General features: G+C 44.8%; 1 protein-coding gene across 2 annotated transcripts in view; it reads left to right on the top strand.

Moving 5' to 3' along the window:
* LOC110534498 (N-acetylgalactosaminyltransferase 7) overlaps nt 1-12,552 on the top strand; it is a 30,849-nt gene extending 18,297 nt beyond the window's left edge. Inside the window, exons 3-12 of one of the 2 annotated variants that reach the window (XM_021619377.2) lie at nt 2,914-3,080; nt 5,548-5,678; nt 5,883-5,962; nt 6,630-6,812; nt 7,654-7,771; nt 8,022-8,144; nt 8,673-8,891; nt 10,380-10,478; nt 10,568-10,696; nt 10,947-12,552. In XM_021619377.2, coding sequence (XP_021475052.1) covers nt 2,914-3,080; nt 5,548-5,678; nt 5,883-5,962; nt 6,630-6,812; nt 7,654-7,771; nt 8,022-8,144; nt 8,673-8,891; nt 10,380-10,478; nt 10,568-10,696; nt 10,947-11,084 — 1,387 coding nt within the window. In that variant the 3' untranslated portion in view covers nt 11,085-12,552. Of the gene's footprint in view, nt 1-2,913; nt 3,081-5,547; nt 5,679-5,882; nt 5,963-6,324; nt 6,508-6,629; nt 6,813-7,653; nt 7,772-8,021; nt 8,145-8,672; nt 8,892-10,379; nt 10,479-10,567; nt 10,697-10,946 lie in introns of both variants that reach the window. The other variant, XM_021619376.2, reaches the window with a different exon arrangement.
* Nucleotides 12,553-12,559: the final 7 nt, after the last annotated feature.

The following is a 12,559-nucleotide window of genomic DNA, read 5'->3' as shown; positions in this document are numbered from 1 at the left end:
AGGCGCTTCACTACAAGGCTGCGGCGGTGTTTTATAGGCAGGAAGATGGCTGACCTTCGCTCAGCACAGGACCCTCTTTCCCTCTACACACACGAGCATACACTTGTTTTAGCTCTCTCCTTCCTATACTATTTGTCAGGCGCGCACACACACGTACTGAAACTCACATGGAGCCCCTAGAGCGACAAGTAACCTCCACAGACTGAGTTAAGGCACCGGTGTTATTCATTAGTGTTGCTCTTGTCTTCCCCTCCGTAGAGCTCGGCACAGAGAGAACTGTTGTCTTTATAGACGCGTGATGAATGTTTCCACACGCAACGATCACTCTTCAAGCCTCCAGTCTGCATCCTGACTGATATGTTGGCTAGTAATCTTAGCTAAATTTTGCGTCATTTATGTTTACGTCGTCTGTCCACGAGATGAGTTGGCGAAATGCTTGCAAAAGTTTTGGAAGTTTTGCAAATGTAATGCCATGTGGAGAAATTCATGACCTTTTACCAAGAGTAGGTCGTGCAGTGTGTTGTCATGCTGAGAACTAAAGTCTCTGGAACAGACCTTCCCTCTCACACAACAGCAGCAACCCAAGCCATTCAACTGTGTCCGCTCCCTTGAGTTAATTAACATCAGGTCCAAGACCATCACTGGTCTATGCTTCTATTTGTGTTGTTTCAGATGGGAATGAGCGAGGCTTTCGTGGAAACTCCTCTAGGCTAACCGCTGTTCTGCAATGGATCCCTGTTGGACTTTTTTCTCTCCAGAAAATACTTCACACTGTCAGAGCAAATTACCCATAGTCCTGGTGAATATTCATGAAATGAAGTGCAGCAACTTCAAAAATTGTTCTCAAATGCAGTAGATTTGAATACAGCCATAGAGCTTACCCCATGTGTAGACTATTGCACGGTGTTTACAAGAAGCTGATATGACTAATGCTTTCCCCCCCTGCCCTTCGAACTCATCGACGCCTCAACTCAAAACACAAGCCAGCATACTGTAGCTGAAGGATAAAGCCATTAGTTCCGCTGTTAAACACGGAGATGGGTTGGGGATGGTAAGAGCACTGAATCCCAGTTCAGTAGAAGATCCCCCTCTAATCTTTTCCTTCACAACTTTCTATAAGCCTCTCCAGGGAGACTTCTTAGGTGGCACCCTATTCCCTATATAGTGCACGACTTTTGACCAGAGCCCTATGGGTCCTTTTAAAAGTAGTGTACTATATAGGGAATAGGGTGCCATTTGAGATGCAACCTGTTTGTATTTAGTGCCTCCCTCTTTTGGCCTTTCCTAGCCTTTTATTTACTGTTGTCCAAAACCTCCCTGTAAAAGTGAGTGACGTGAGGAGGTGCATGAGGATCTTTATCTGTTTTCAAGCCTAGGGAGGCTGAAAGACATTTTCCCTTAATGGAGCTGTGAGCTCTCAGGTTATAAAGGTTTGGTCAAACAGGACTGTAATCTGAGGTGTTTATCTGAGTGTTGGTGGGTGAGAACCAGGAGGACAGGCCAGAACAGGAGCTGTTCCGCATGTTACTGCAGGGGAGATGCGATGTGAGCAACACACACACTAACACAAGGATTAACATTTGCAATGCAAAACACATCCAAAACATACACACGTCACAATGCACACAAACCAGCCAGGTGTTTCTTAGAAAGAGAACATTTTATATGCCAAATGTTATAATCATCCTAAACAGGAAGGACAGGTAGGCAGACCTGTGTGATTCACCATAAATGAAACCTCCCAGAGATGCTCTATAAACTGTTCTCAGTTCAGTCTCTAAGCCTTAACAACCCCTCCCCGATACTCTAGATCTGCTGTGCTGCAAACTGTTTTCAGTTCAGCCCAGACCTGACCAACCTCTTACTTCTCACTCCGTCCTGAATTCCGCATGTCACTGATGATAACGCTCACAATTCTTGGGTCAAGTGACCTCAGACGCCTTGATGCTCCGTATTTTCCTTTCAGGTCGTCGCCGAGGCAGATTGCTTTGCTAGCGACAAGGGCTCAAACCAAGGCTAAAAATAGACCCTCAGTATGCCACACCAGTGTCTGGCCCGGCCTCTTGCTCTCTCACACACTCCGCTGTATTAACAGGGCAGTTAGATGGCTAGTTGTAGGGCAATTGGCTGGCTTGAAGCCTATACGTAGGCATGGCATGTGGCAATGGGAGGTAGTGAGTACTGTTGTTTTTGCAGTAGAAGAGCAGCAGAGGCCTATAGTGAGTGAGTACGCTGAGAATGAGGAAGTGGAGTCCAGGACACACACACAGCGCACTCTGCCAGAGGAAACCACACAAAGCAGGGTTGCTTTCCTGCCTCACAGATGGTCTGCCTGTGGAGGGGGGAGGGGATTGGGGGTTGTGACAGAGGCCTGTCACAACCCCCAGAACTCTGGGTAGACACAAAGGAGAAAGAGCTAGCCCTAAGCTCAGCTGCCTATCATGTGTTGGAATGGATCTAGCGAGCAGCAATTGCTGGTGAAGCTAAGCTAGCCAGGGCTGTGTCTATTCTGATGTCTTCAGATTGCATAGTGGAATCTGTTGTACATTTGGTCCCCTTTTTTTGTGTGTGTGCAGTCCTATATCACTCCAAAGCAGTTTTTTTCTAAATGTATGAAATGCTATACTTTTATTTTTATTTTACCTTTATTTAACTAGGCAAGTCAGTTAAGAACAAATTCTTATTTTCAATGACGGCCTAGGAACAGTGGGTTAACTGCCTGTTCAGGGGCAGAAAGACAGATTTGTACCTTGGGGTTTGAACTTGCAACCTTCCGGTTACTAGTCCAACGCTCAAAATATGTTACTTTCTAGCTTCTGAACCTAGCCTAAGCTATAGAAATATTCCCTGTTATTCACTACATGTACAGTATGTATGCCTACAGCCATTTTAATTATTCTTCTCCTACTGTAGGTGTAAGTACTGGCACTATGACGACAACCTGTTGACGTCCAGTGTCGTCATCGTGTTTCACAATGAGGGCTGGTCCACCCTGATGAGGACGGTCCACAGCGTCATCAAGAGAACGCCCAGACGATACCTGGCCGAGATCGTCATGATCGACGACTTCAGCAACAAAGGTAGCATTGGTTTGAGTACTAGTAATTACAACACAGGGTTTTGTCTTGTACCAATATTGTCTTATGAACTAACGCTCGCCCCCTTACTAGCTCTGACTTTGCTGACAGCTACTTTATTGATGTACTTACTGTGATGTGTGGTTGTCCCACCTAGCTACCTTAAGATCAATGCACTAAGTCGCTCTGGATAAGAGTGTCTGCGAAAGGAATTGCATGGAAATGTTTGTTCCATTTTGAATTAGCCAATCAGGTTAGACTAGAAGGCTTCATGACATCACTCTGCTGCAGTGTATCAGTGCTTCACTGCTGTACTTGTACATTTCCTCAGATACAAGCCTTAGTGCATAACATGTCTATTCTTGGTTTAAGGTTAAGAGCACCCTGCTTTGTTTCAGCTAGGCCAGTAGATGACTACAGTTGGCTGTTAGCTTGGGACCCCCACTCCAATTACCAAGTAAAACACCCAGCAATTGAATCCGCGCTCTGCAACAACACTTTGCCATTGTCATGCTAAATTATCACTGGCTATGAAAAGCATTGGAGTGGAACAGCCTTTCGCCCCCAGTGTCTCCCTTAGTCTTGCATTGTGAGGCCCTGCCCAAGCAATGGAACACCATTCAGTTGTACTGTGAGTGCCTAGTCCACCATTCAGATGTAGAACTTTGAGAGCCTAGTCCACCATTGTGAAAAGCTGGCTGAGTAATTCCCTTGAAGCGGGGGCACCACAACACCAAAAGATGGGTAATGGACACTGACTTCATGAACACATCAAGAGCTCAGACAATTCATCTCATTAAGCATGCAGCCTGCTACTGATTGCTATTACCAAAGCCTGTTACAGTGTTCCAAACCATCTGCATGCTATCACAAGCACTTCATTGCCAATAAAGCTATAGTCTGGCCATTGGAAACAAGGTTTTGAAGGAGAAAGATGCCATGTTATTGCTCAGGTTTCACATCAGTTGTTGCACATTTTGTTCTACAGCAGGCAGCCACAGACATTACACAAGTAATTATAAAGGTTGTGACTAACTCACAGACCGCAAGCAATATATAGCAATGCCAGGGGCTCATCGTCGTTGCACCTCTGACGTTATGGAATTAAACTCAAGGTTATGGTTTATAAAATATTATTCTGGGGTTGATACAGAAATCTCTTTATAGTTAAAGCATGAAACGGTCTTGCTGCTGATAGGTACTTATCACAGTGGTAGGCCGTGCCTTTTCTTACTACAACAAAAGCGGTACCTGCTTCGTGCCGTTCCCGGTAGCGACGAACCTGCCGTTTTTACTTGTAGAATTGCAATTCTCGTCAGTGGCCAACAACTTGACTTTGAGCCGATCAGAGAGCACAAACCCCCACGTGGGAGAGAGAACAGGAGTGACAACAAAGATGGGAAGAGGGCGTTTTCTCCGTACAGCCACAGTTAAATGTCATGAGCCAGTCACACTTCAAATGCAATGTAGGCTATGGGATGTTAGCTAGCTAAGTGCACAGACTCAATGCACACAACACTAAATATTTCCTGCGAGCTAGCTAACCACTGGAGCAAATATTGCCATAAGGAAATCACAATGGATTAGTTTCCATGAAACCGCTGCCTGTGTTAGCTGCAGTGTCCTTAGCTAGCTACACTACATTACCAAAAGTATATAGACACCTGCTCGTCGAACGTCTCATTTCAAAAACATGCTGTAATAAAAAGCCTTCTGGGAAGGCTTTCCACTTGGAACATTGCTGCGGGGACTTGCTTACATTCAGCCACGAGCATTAGTTAAGTCGGGCACTGATGTTGGGTAATTAGGCCTGGCTTGCAGTCAGCATTCCAATTTGTCCCAAAGGTGGGATTGAGGTCAGGGCTCTTTGCAGGCCAGTCAAGTTCTTCCACAACGATCTCGACAAACCATTTATGTTTGGAACTCAGTAGTGAGTGTTGCAACTGAAGACAGACTATTTTTACTCACTTCAGCACTGCGGTCCCGTTCTGTGAGCTTTTGTGGCCTACCACTTTGCGGCTGAGCCGCAAAGCTGTTGCTCCCATTTCACAATAACAGAACATACAGTTGACCAGGACAGCTCTAGCAAGGCAGAAGTTTGAACTGACTTGTTGGAAAAGTGACATCATATGATAGTGCCACATTGAAATTCACTGCCAATATTTTGTCTGTGGAGATTGCATGGCTTTATGCTCAATTTTATACACCTGTCAGCAACAGGTGTATGTGTAGCTTGCAAATATGCTAACGTCAGCTTGGGGATTTGAACTTGCAACCTTCCGGTTACTAGTCCAACGCTCTAACCCCTAGGCTACCCTGCCGCCCCACAGTGTCAAACAATGCTTATGTCACCTTCTGGTTTAGAGTATTTTAACAGGACTGACGACTTCAAGGTCTTTGCTGTGTGAACAGGAGATTGACTACCGACACTAAAAGTAGGTTTAATCTCACTGTCCCTGTCGGTCTCCAGTGCACCTGAAGGAGAGACTAGAAGAGTACATTAAGCAGTGGAACGGCCTGGTCAAACTGCACCGCAATGAGAAGCGAGAGGGCCTCATCCAGGCTAGGAGTATAGGAGCCCATGTAGCCACCCTGGGACAGGTAGGTTACAGCTACTCCATCACCTCTACACTTACTGTGTGTGGATGAGACAAAGGGGGGGGAATAAATGGATTGATCTGGAGCCACTAATATAGATTGACATCCATATAGATGGAAAGGTATGGAATGGCAACAACTCCTATGTCAAGCAACTGTTCTCTCCAGTGTCTGACGTGTTTGGCCACTGTGTCCTGTCGTCTATAGGTTCTTATCTATTTAGACGCTCACTGTGAAGTCGCTGCCAACTGGTACGCCCCTCTGGTGGCCCCCATATCCAAAGACAGGTATGAGTGGTCTGCAGCTGTGATTTTTGAATATTTCTACTTCATATATGACTTGTTCTACTGTAATAATGAAAAATATTCTGATCCATCGATGAACGGTGCAGGTCATGAATCCTCTACCAGAAACATCTCTGTATTATGTCACAGCATAACTAGTGATATACATTGACGTATATACAACCTAATTCACGTGCAGATAATTGTATTGAAAATGTATAGATGGGTGTATCCATCCATGCTGAATATGCAAAACTGTTTATCTATGCTAAATATTGATCAGTAATTAATATCCATTTAGTGCAGTGGTCTGCCACACTGTAACATTGTGTGTGTGTGTGTGTATTCTCATTGCCTGTTTCCAGAACGGTATGCACTGTACCTCTGATAGATTATATAGACGGCAGTGATTATACCATAGAGCCCCAGCAAGGTGGTGATGAGGACGGGCTGGCCCGGGGAGCCTGGGACTGGAGCCTGCTGTGGAAGAGAGTGCCTCTCTCCAGCAGGGAGAAGGCTAAGCGAAAGCATAAGACCGAGCCTTATCGGTAAACATCCTGCTACCATCCATGCCCATCTAAAACCCAGATGTATTGTTTGTTTCCCCCCTGTGTGTGTGTGTGATGCATGAAACCCACCCTCCATCTCCCCACCGGCTGTCCCTACCCAGAACTGTGTGCACGGTCCCTCTCATAGACTCCATAGAAGGCCAGACATTCCGAGTTGACCCACAAGGGGGAGGGGACGAGGATGGCTTTGCCCGTGGAGCATGGGACTGGAGCATGCTCTGGAAGCGTGTGCCCCTCACTAGCAGGGAGAAGGAGAAGAGATTAACTAAAACTGAGCCCTATCGGTAATTTATCGGCACTAAAAAAAAATCTGCCCTGCTTGCAACATCAACCTCTGAGGCACTAGAGTATACAATATGCTGTCTGCATGTGCAGTACTATTTGCTTGGCCTTGGCTTGCTCATACTACTGCTTGGCACTTCTCTATAGTGTATAACTAACTGTATGCTGACTGAAACACAAGTGCTACCTCATATAGTGGTCTATAGATGTAACAATAATCAGAAAGATATGTAATACCCATTAATTACCAACTGTAGCACTCAATGTGGTTTATTAATTTCTCTAACTTTCTCTAGTGCCAAATTTCATGCTCTTGAGGAAACGCCTATGGCCTGGACCAATTTAAAAGTATCAATTTGTCCGAACCCTGAATGCTAGCAGTCTCTGATACCTGGAAGGAATTTTGACAGATGCCACTGCTTGTGCCTTTAGAAATCAACGCTTAAGTCTTTGAAATTAAACTCTTTGAAATCTCTCACTAATGTCCTGCATTCTCATTCTCAGTTTTTCTTGGTGTGATTTCCTCACAAATAATCTCTTCTGTCTTCTCCACAACTCGGTATCCTATCATGTATCCTACCACGTTATTCTATTGTTTGAGAAGATAAGTCAGTAATGTGTCACCTTCGATGGCTAGCATGATATTTGGTCATTTGACATTAAGGATTGTTTGGGAGCACTCTTTGGGTCAATGTTCTTGTTCACTCTTTTTGTCATAATGCTTATGTTTCTCCCTATTTCATCATGAATCCACCTTCTTCCCTACTACATTTTAGCTCTTGTCCCTCTCTCTGGATGAGACTCCTGTGGATTGTGGGTAATGTAGTTTTGGGCCTTTCTCAGGTCTCCTGCCATGGCTGGGGGTCTGTTTGCCATTGAGAGGGACTTCTTCTTTGAGCTGGGCCTCTATGACCCAGGACTGCAGATCTGGGGAGGGGAGAACTTTGAGATATCCTATAAGGTAAACACTAAGACCACCTAAAGCTCTCAATCATCTATGAAAGATTTCACATAATAAAATACTTGGGCTATTGTTTGGTCCTATATTGATACTGTTACTAATCATGCATAATGATTAGTAGCTGTTATTTATTTGCTGTGAATTTCAACTATGTTGTCTCTCTATTGTACTAGTATACTGTTGTATTTTCAGCTTTCTATGTACCATCTGTGTAACTCCAGCATGTTCTATTGTCCTGATCTGATCCCAGATCTGGCAGTGTGGTGGCCAGCTGCTCTTTGTGCCGTGCTCCCGCGTAGGCCATATCTACCGCCTACAGGGCTGGCAGGGCAACCCACCCCCTGCCCACGTTGGCTCCTCGCCCACACTTAAGGTCAGTGTGCCAAGTCTGTCAAACTAAGCACCCAGGCTTCCCCTCTTAGCCTGCTCCCAGATCTGCTTTCAATCTCTTTCCAACTCCTATGATGATTGTCACAATGACTGTAAGAGTTGGCAGGACAACACAAACAGATCTGGGACCAGGCTAGCTCACTCTGGCAAATCCCTGGCAGCTTTTCTTGGCTCCTTTGAGCTGACCTGGCACCATCTGCTTATTTACTTGGATTCATCCTTGTAAACTAATATGGTTCTGCCAGTTTCAAATGTCTACAAGGGTGACTAGATTGAATTATATATTGTGCTAAGCACAGTTCATGTAGGCCTACAGCCGTTTATCAAATGGTCAGTAGTGGATTAATTATATGGATAGGTCATCTGTATTGTATCATAAAACATCAGCAATCTTATGGAAAAACACCATATGAGAAGTAGCATATAGATTGACTGACTGATGTCCTTCAAGGGGTGTTGTCCTTCATGGAAACTAATAATTGGTGTTTTATTCTGATCCTCCCTGCTCCAGAACTATGTGCGTGTGGTGGAGGTTTGGTGGGACGACTACAAGGACTACTTCTACGCAAGCCGGCCGGAGACCCTCACCCTGGCCTACGGGGACATCAGCCAGCTCAAGAAGTTCAGAGAGGAGCACCGGTGCAAGAGCTTCAAGTGGTTCATGGAAGAAATTGCCTATGACATCCCCATGAACTACCCACTGCCCCCCAAAAATGTGGAGTGGGGAGAGGTAGGCTAAAGTATTGTCCATATTTCGTTTTTAGTTTATTCATACTACACAATAGTATGCATCTGTTGAAGAGTAGTATGTTACTGTCCGCTACATGACCAAAAGTATGTGGACACCTGCTCGTTGACCATCTCATTCCAACATCATGGCCATTTAGTGGAGTTTGTCCCCTGCTACAACAGCCTCCACTCTTCTGGGAAGGCTTTCCACTAGATGTTGGAACGTTGCTGCGGGGACTTGCTTCCATTCAGCCACGAGCATTAGTGAGGGTGGGTGATTAGGCCAAGTTCTTCCACATCGATCTCGAAAAAAGATTTCTGTATGTACCTCACTTTGTGCACGGGGGGCATTGTCATGCTGAAACAGGAAAGGGCCTTCCCAAAACTGTTGCCACGAAGTTGAAAACACAGAACCATCTAGAATGTTGTATGCTGTAGCGTTAAGATTTCCCTTTACTGGGACTACTGGGCCTAGCCCAAACCATGAAAAACAGCCCCAGACCATTATACCTCCTCCACCAAACTTGACAGTTGGCACTATGCATTTAGGCAGGTATTGTTCTTGCAGGTATTGCAGGTATTGCGCATGGTGGAAATGGAAACCCATTTCATGAAGATCCCGACGAACAGTTATTGTGCTGACGTTACTTCCAGAGGCAGTTTGGAACTCGATAGCGTTGCAACTCGCCGGTTCCGTTCTGTGAGCTTGTTTGGCCTACCACTTCGCTGCTGAGGCGTTGTTGCTCTTAGACATTTCCACTTCACAATAACAGCACTTAGTTGGCCTCTCGAGTGTCGCAGCTGCCTAAAGCGTCACTACAGACCCGGGTTCGATCCCAAGTTGTCACACCCGGCCGTGACTGGGAGACCATGAGGCAGCGCACAATTGGACCAGTGTCGTCCGGGTTAGGGGAGGGTTTGGCCGGAAGGATTTCCATGTCCCATCGCGCTCTAAAGAATCCTTGTGGCGGGCCAGGTACCTGCAAGCTGGCTTTGATCGCCAGCTGGAAAGTGTTTGAACATTGGTGAGGCTGGCTTCCGGGTTAAGCGAGCAGTGTGTCAAGAAGCAGTGCGGCTTGGCCGGGTCTTGTTTCGGAGGACGCATGGCTCTCGACCTTCACCTCTCCCGAGCCCGTAGGGGAGATGCAGCAATGGGACAAGACTGTAACTACCAATTTGCTATCATGAAATTGGGGAGAAACATCTGGTTAAAAGTACAACAAAAAATGTATATAAATAAAAGCACTTACAATTGACCAGAGAAGCTCTAGCAGGGCAGAAATTTGACTAACTGACTTGTTGGAAAGGTGGCATCCTATGACGATGCCATGTTGAAAGTCACTGAGCTGCATGGCAGTGTGCACGATTTTATACACCTGTCAGCATCAGGTGTGGCTGAAAGTAAAATCCACTCATTTGAAGGGGTGTTACATATACACACAAGTATGTGCATTTGGAATGTATAGTGAACATTATTGCTTTGTTCTAGGTCCGTGGATATGAGACCAGCTACTGCATTGACAGTATGGGCCACACCAACGGAGGCAACGTGGAGATTGGACCCTGTCACAGAATGGGTGGGAACCAGGTCCGAAAACCCTTTGTGTCATTTGGGATTAGAGACTTTATTTATTCCTAAACATTATTCCTCATTTACTGATAAAACACCTCTTGTAGCTTTTCAGGATAAATGAAGCCAACCAGCTCATGCAGTATGACCAGTGTTTGACCAAAGGACCAGACGGGTCGGCGGTGATCGTTACACACTGTAACATGAACGAGAACACAGAGTGGAGATACTTCAAGGTATGCAGCTGCATCTAACTTCATACATAAGAACCTCTTTAGATTGGTGCCATTGTTTCAATATATGATTGCTTCATAAGATGTGGTAAACAATTGGAAAGAGAATCCGTCCTTGTTACCAATACAGTATTATGAGTTTTTTTCCTATCACGCTACAGCTTGAGATGGTACTGCTGAACATAGCTTATTAGCATGTATGTGTGAGGGTATATGTAGTGTAAGTGAACTCACTGTTTCGTTTCCCTCCCAGGACCTCCACAGGTTTACCCACGTCCCCACGGGGAGGTGCCTGGACCGGTCGGACATCCTCCACAAGGTCTTCATCGCAGACTGTGACACCAGCAAAAGCACACAAAAGTGGGAGATGAACAATATTGTAGCGGTTTAAAGCTACGGCCCCACAGAGGGTATTTTACTCCAACTGGAACTCACTCGACAGGATAGGGCATCGAACACTGCACTTCAACTGTCTGCTGCATTGAGAGGTTGTGTACGTCCAAAATGGCACACTATTTCCCTATATAGTGCACTACTTCCAGAGCCCTATGGGCAGGGGCGTCAATTGTGTATGGCAGTCAACATACACCAACTATTTTAAAACGGGCTACTAAAGTCATTCCAATCCCCATTTAAATGGCAAATGCAGTTTAAGAGGGAATAGCTGGCAGGCCTCAGAGCGGGTGGGATAGAGCACATTGAGCTGAGGTAGCTTTTGTCTTAAAACAGTGCGGAGGTGGAAGATTGCTGTAGATGGCTATGAAACTGCACTTTTGACTTCACGTGGAACTCATTTTTAATCTCGGTGCTGAGCTAGTGCTTAGCAGCTACTTGCTGTATGACATGTTTGTAGAAAGTTAAGTCCCTTATTGACTGTGGGGAATGAAGCTACAACTAAGGTGATAATGAGTCAATTTTGCTTGTTTTCGCTGTCTCCAAATAGCTTTTTAGTTTAAATTTTGTAGGTTTAGCTGAAATGACGGCCCTGGTCAAAACCAATGCACTATATGGGGGATACTGTGCTCTCTCAACCATGTCCCACGGAAGATACTCCTCCGTACACACACACTTGGATAATGGGCCTTTTTTCAGTTGTAGATGTTTACACGTTCTTGCTCTCTTCTCTCGGTTTTACATCTTATTGGGGTCTTTGGGCTATTACTCAGGGGTCTGAGAATTTTTCTAACTTTAAAAAAACATTGGTGGAGGATTCGTTAATCAATGTGCAGAATTGAACATTCAACAATTCAAAACCACTTCTAGTAGTCGTGTAATAAACTGCCCACTAGCTAGGGTTTTAAGAATACTATGTTTTTGAAAACTGCAATGGATTATAACCTGGTCTCAGATCTGTTTGTACAATGACCCATAGGTGTTTAATTGGCAAGAAAGCACAAACAGATCTGGGACCAGGCTAGATGGATAAGTCCACTCATGAATCATGGTTAAGAATGAACACTGGATGTTTTGAAAGGACTTACTACTTCAATGATGTTGGTCTTAGGCACAGTGAAATTCCAAAAGCTTGTATTTAACATGTTGGCTCTAACTGGTGAATTTCAAATGGCTATATAAAGAAAGGGTTTGTGTTTTTATTGTTTTTTTTATATATATTTCCAGCTTGGTATGTAAATGTTGAATGATGACTGCAAAGCAACCAATTTGTTCAAAGCAAAATTATGAAAATGTGTTTTCTTTGGGGTATGTGATATGTATGCATTTTTTATAATGTAAATAGGTTTATTTCTAAAACAGCGCTATGCAGTGAGCCTTGGATGAAGGTGTACATATACTAACTTATAAAAAAATATTGGCTCGAACTGTACTCATGGCAATAAATTGAACCTTTTTACCAATGACTTTTGC

The sequence above is a fragment of the Oncorhynchus mykiss genome, chromosome 10 (assembly GCF_013265735.2).
Source record: "Oncorhynchus mykiss isolate Arlee chromosome 10, USDA_OmykA_1.1, whole genome shotgun sequence".
Taxonomy (NCBI): Eukaryota; Metazoa; Chordata; class Actinopteri; order Salmoniformes; family Salmonidae; genus Oncorhynchus; species Oncorhynchus mykiss.
The sequence above is the reverse complement of the archived record's forward strand: the minus strand, read 5'-3'. Positions and strand labels throughout refer to the sequence as shown.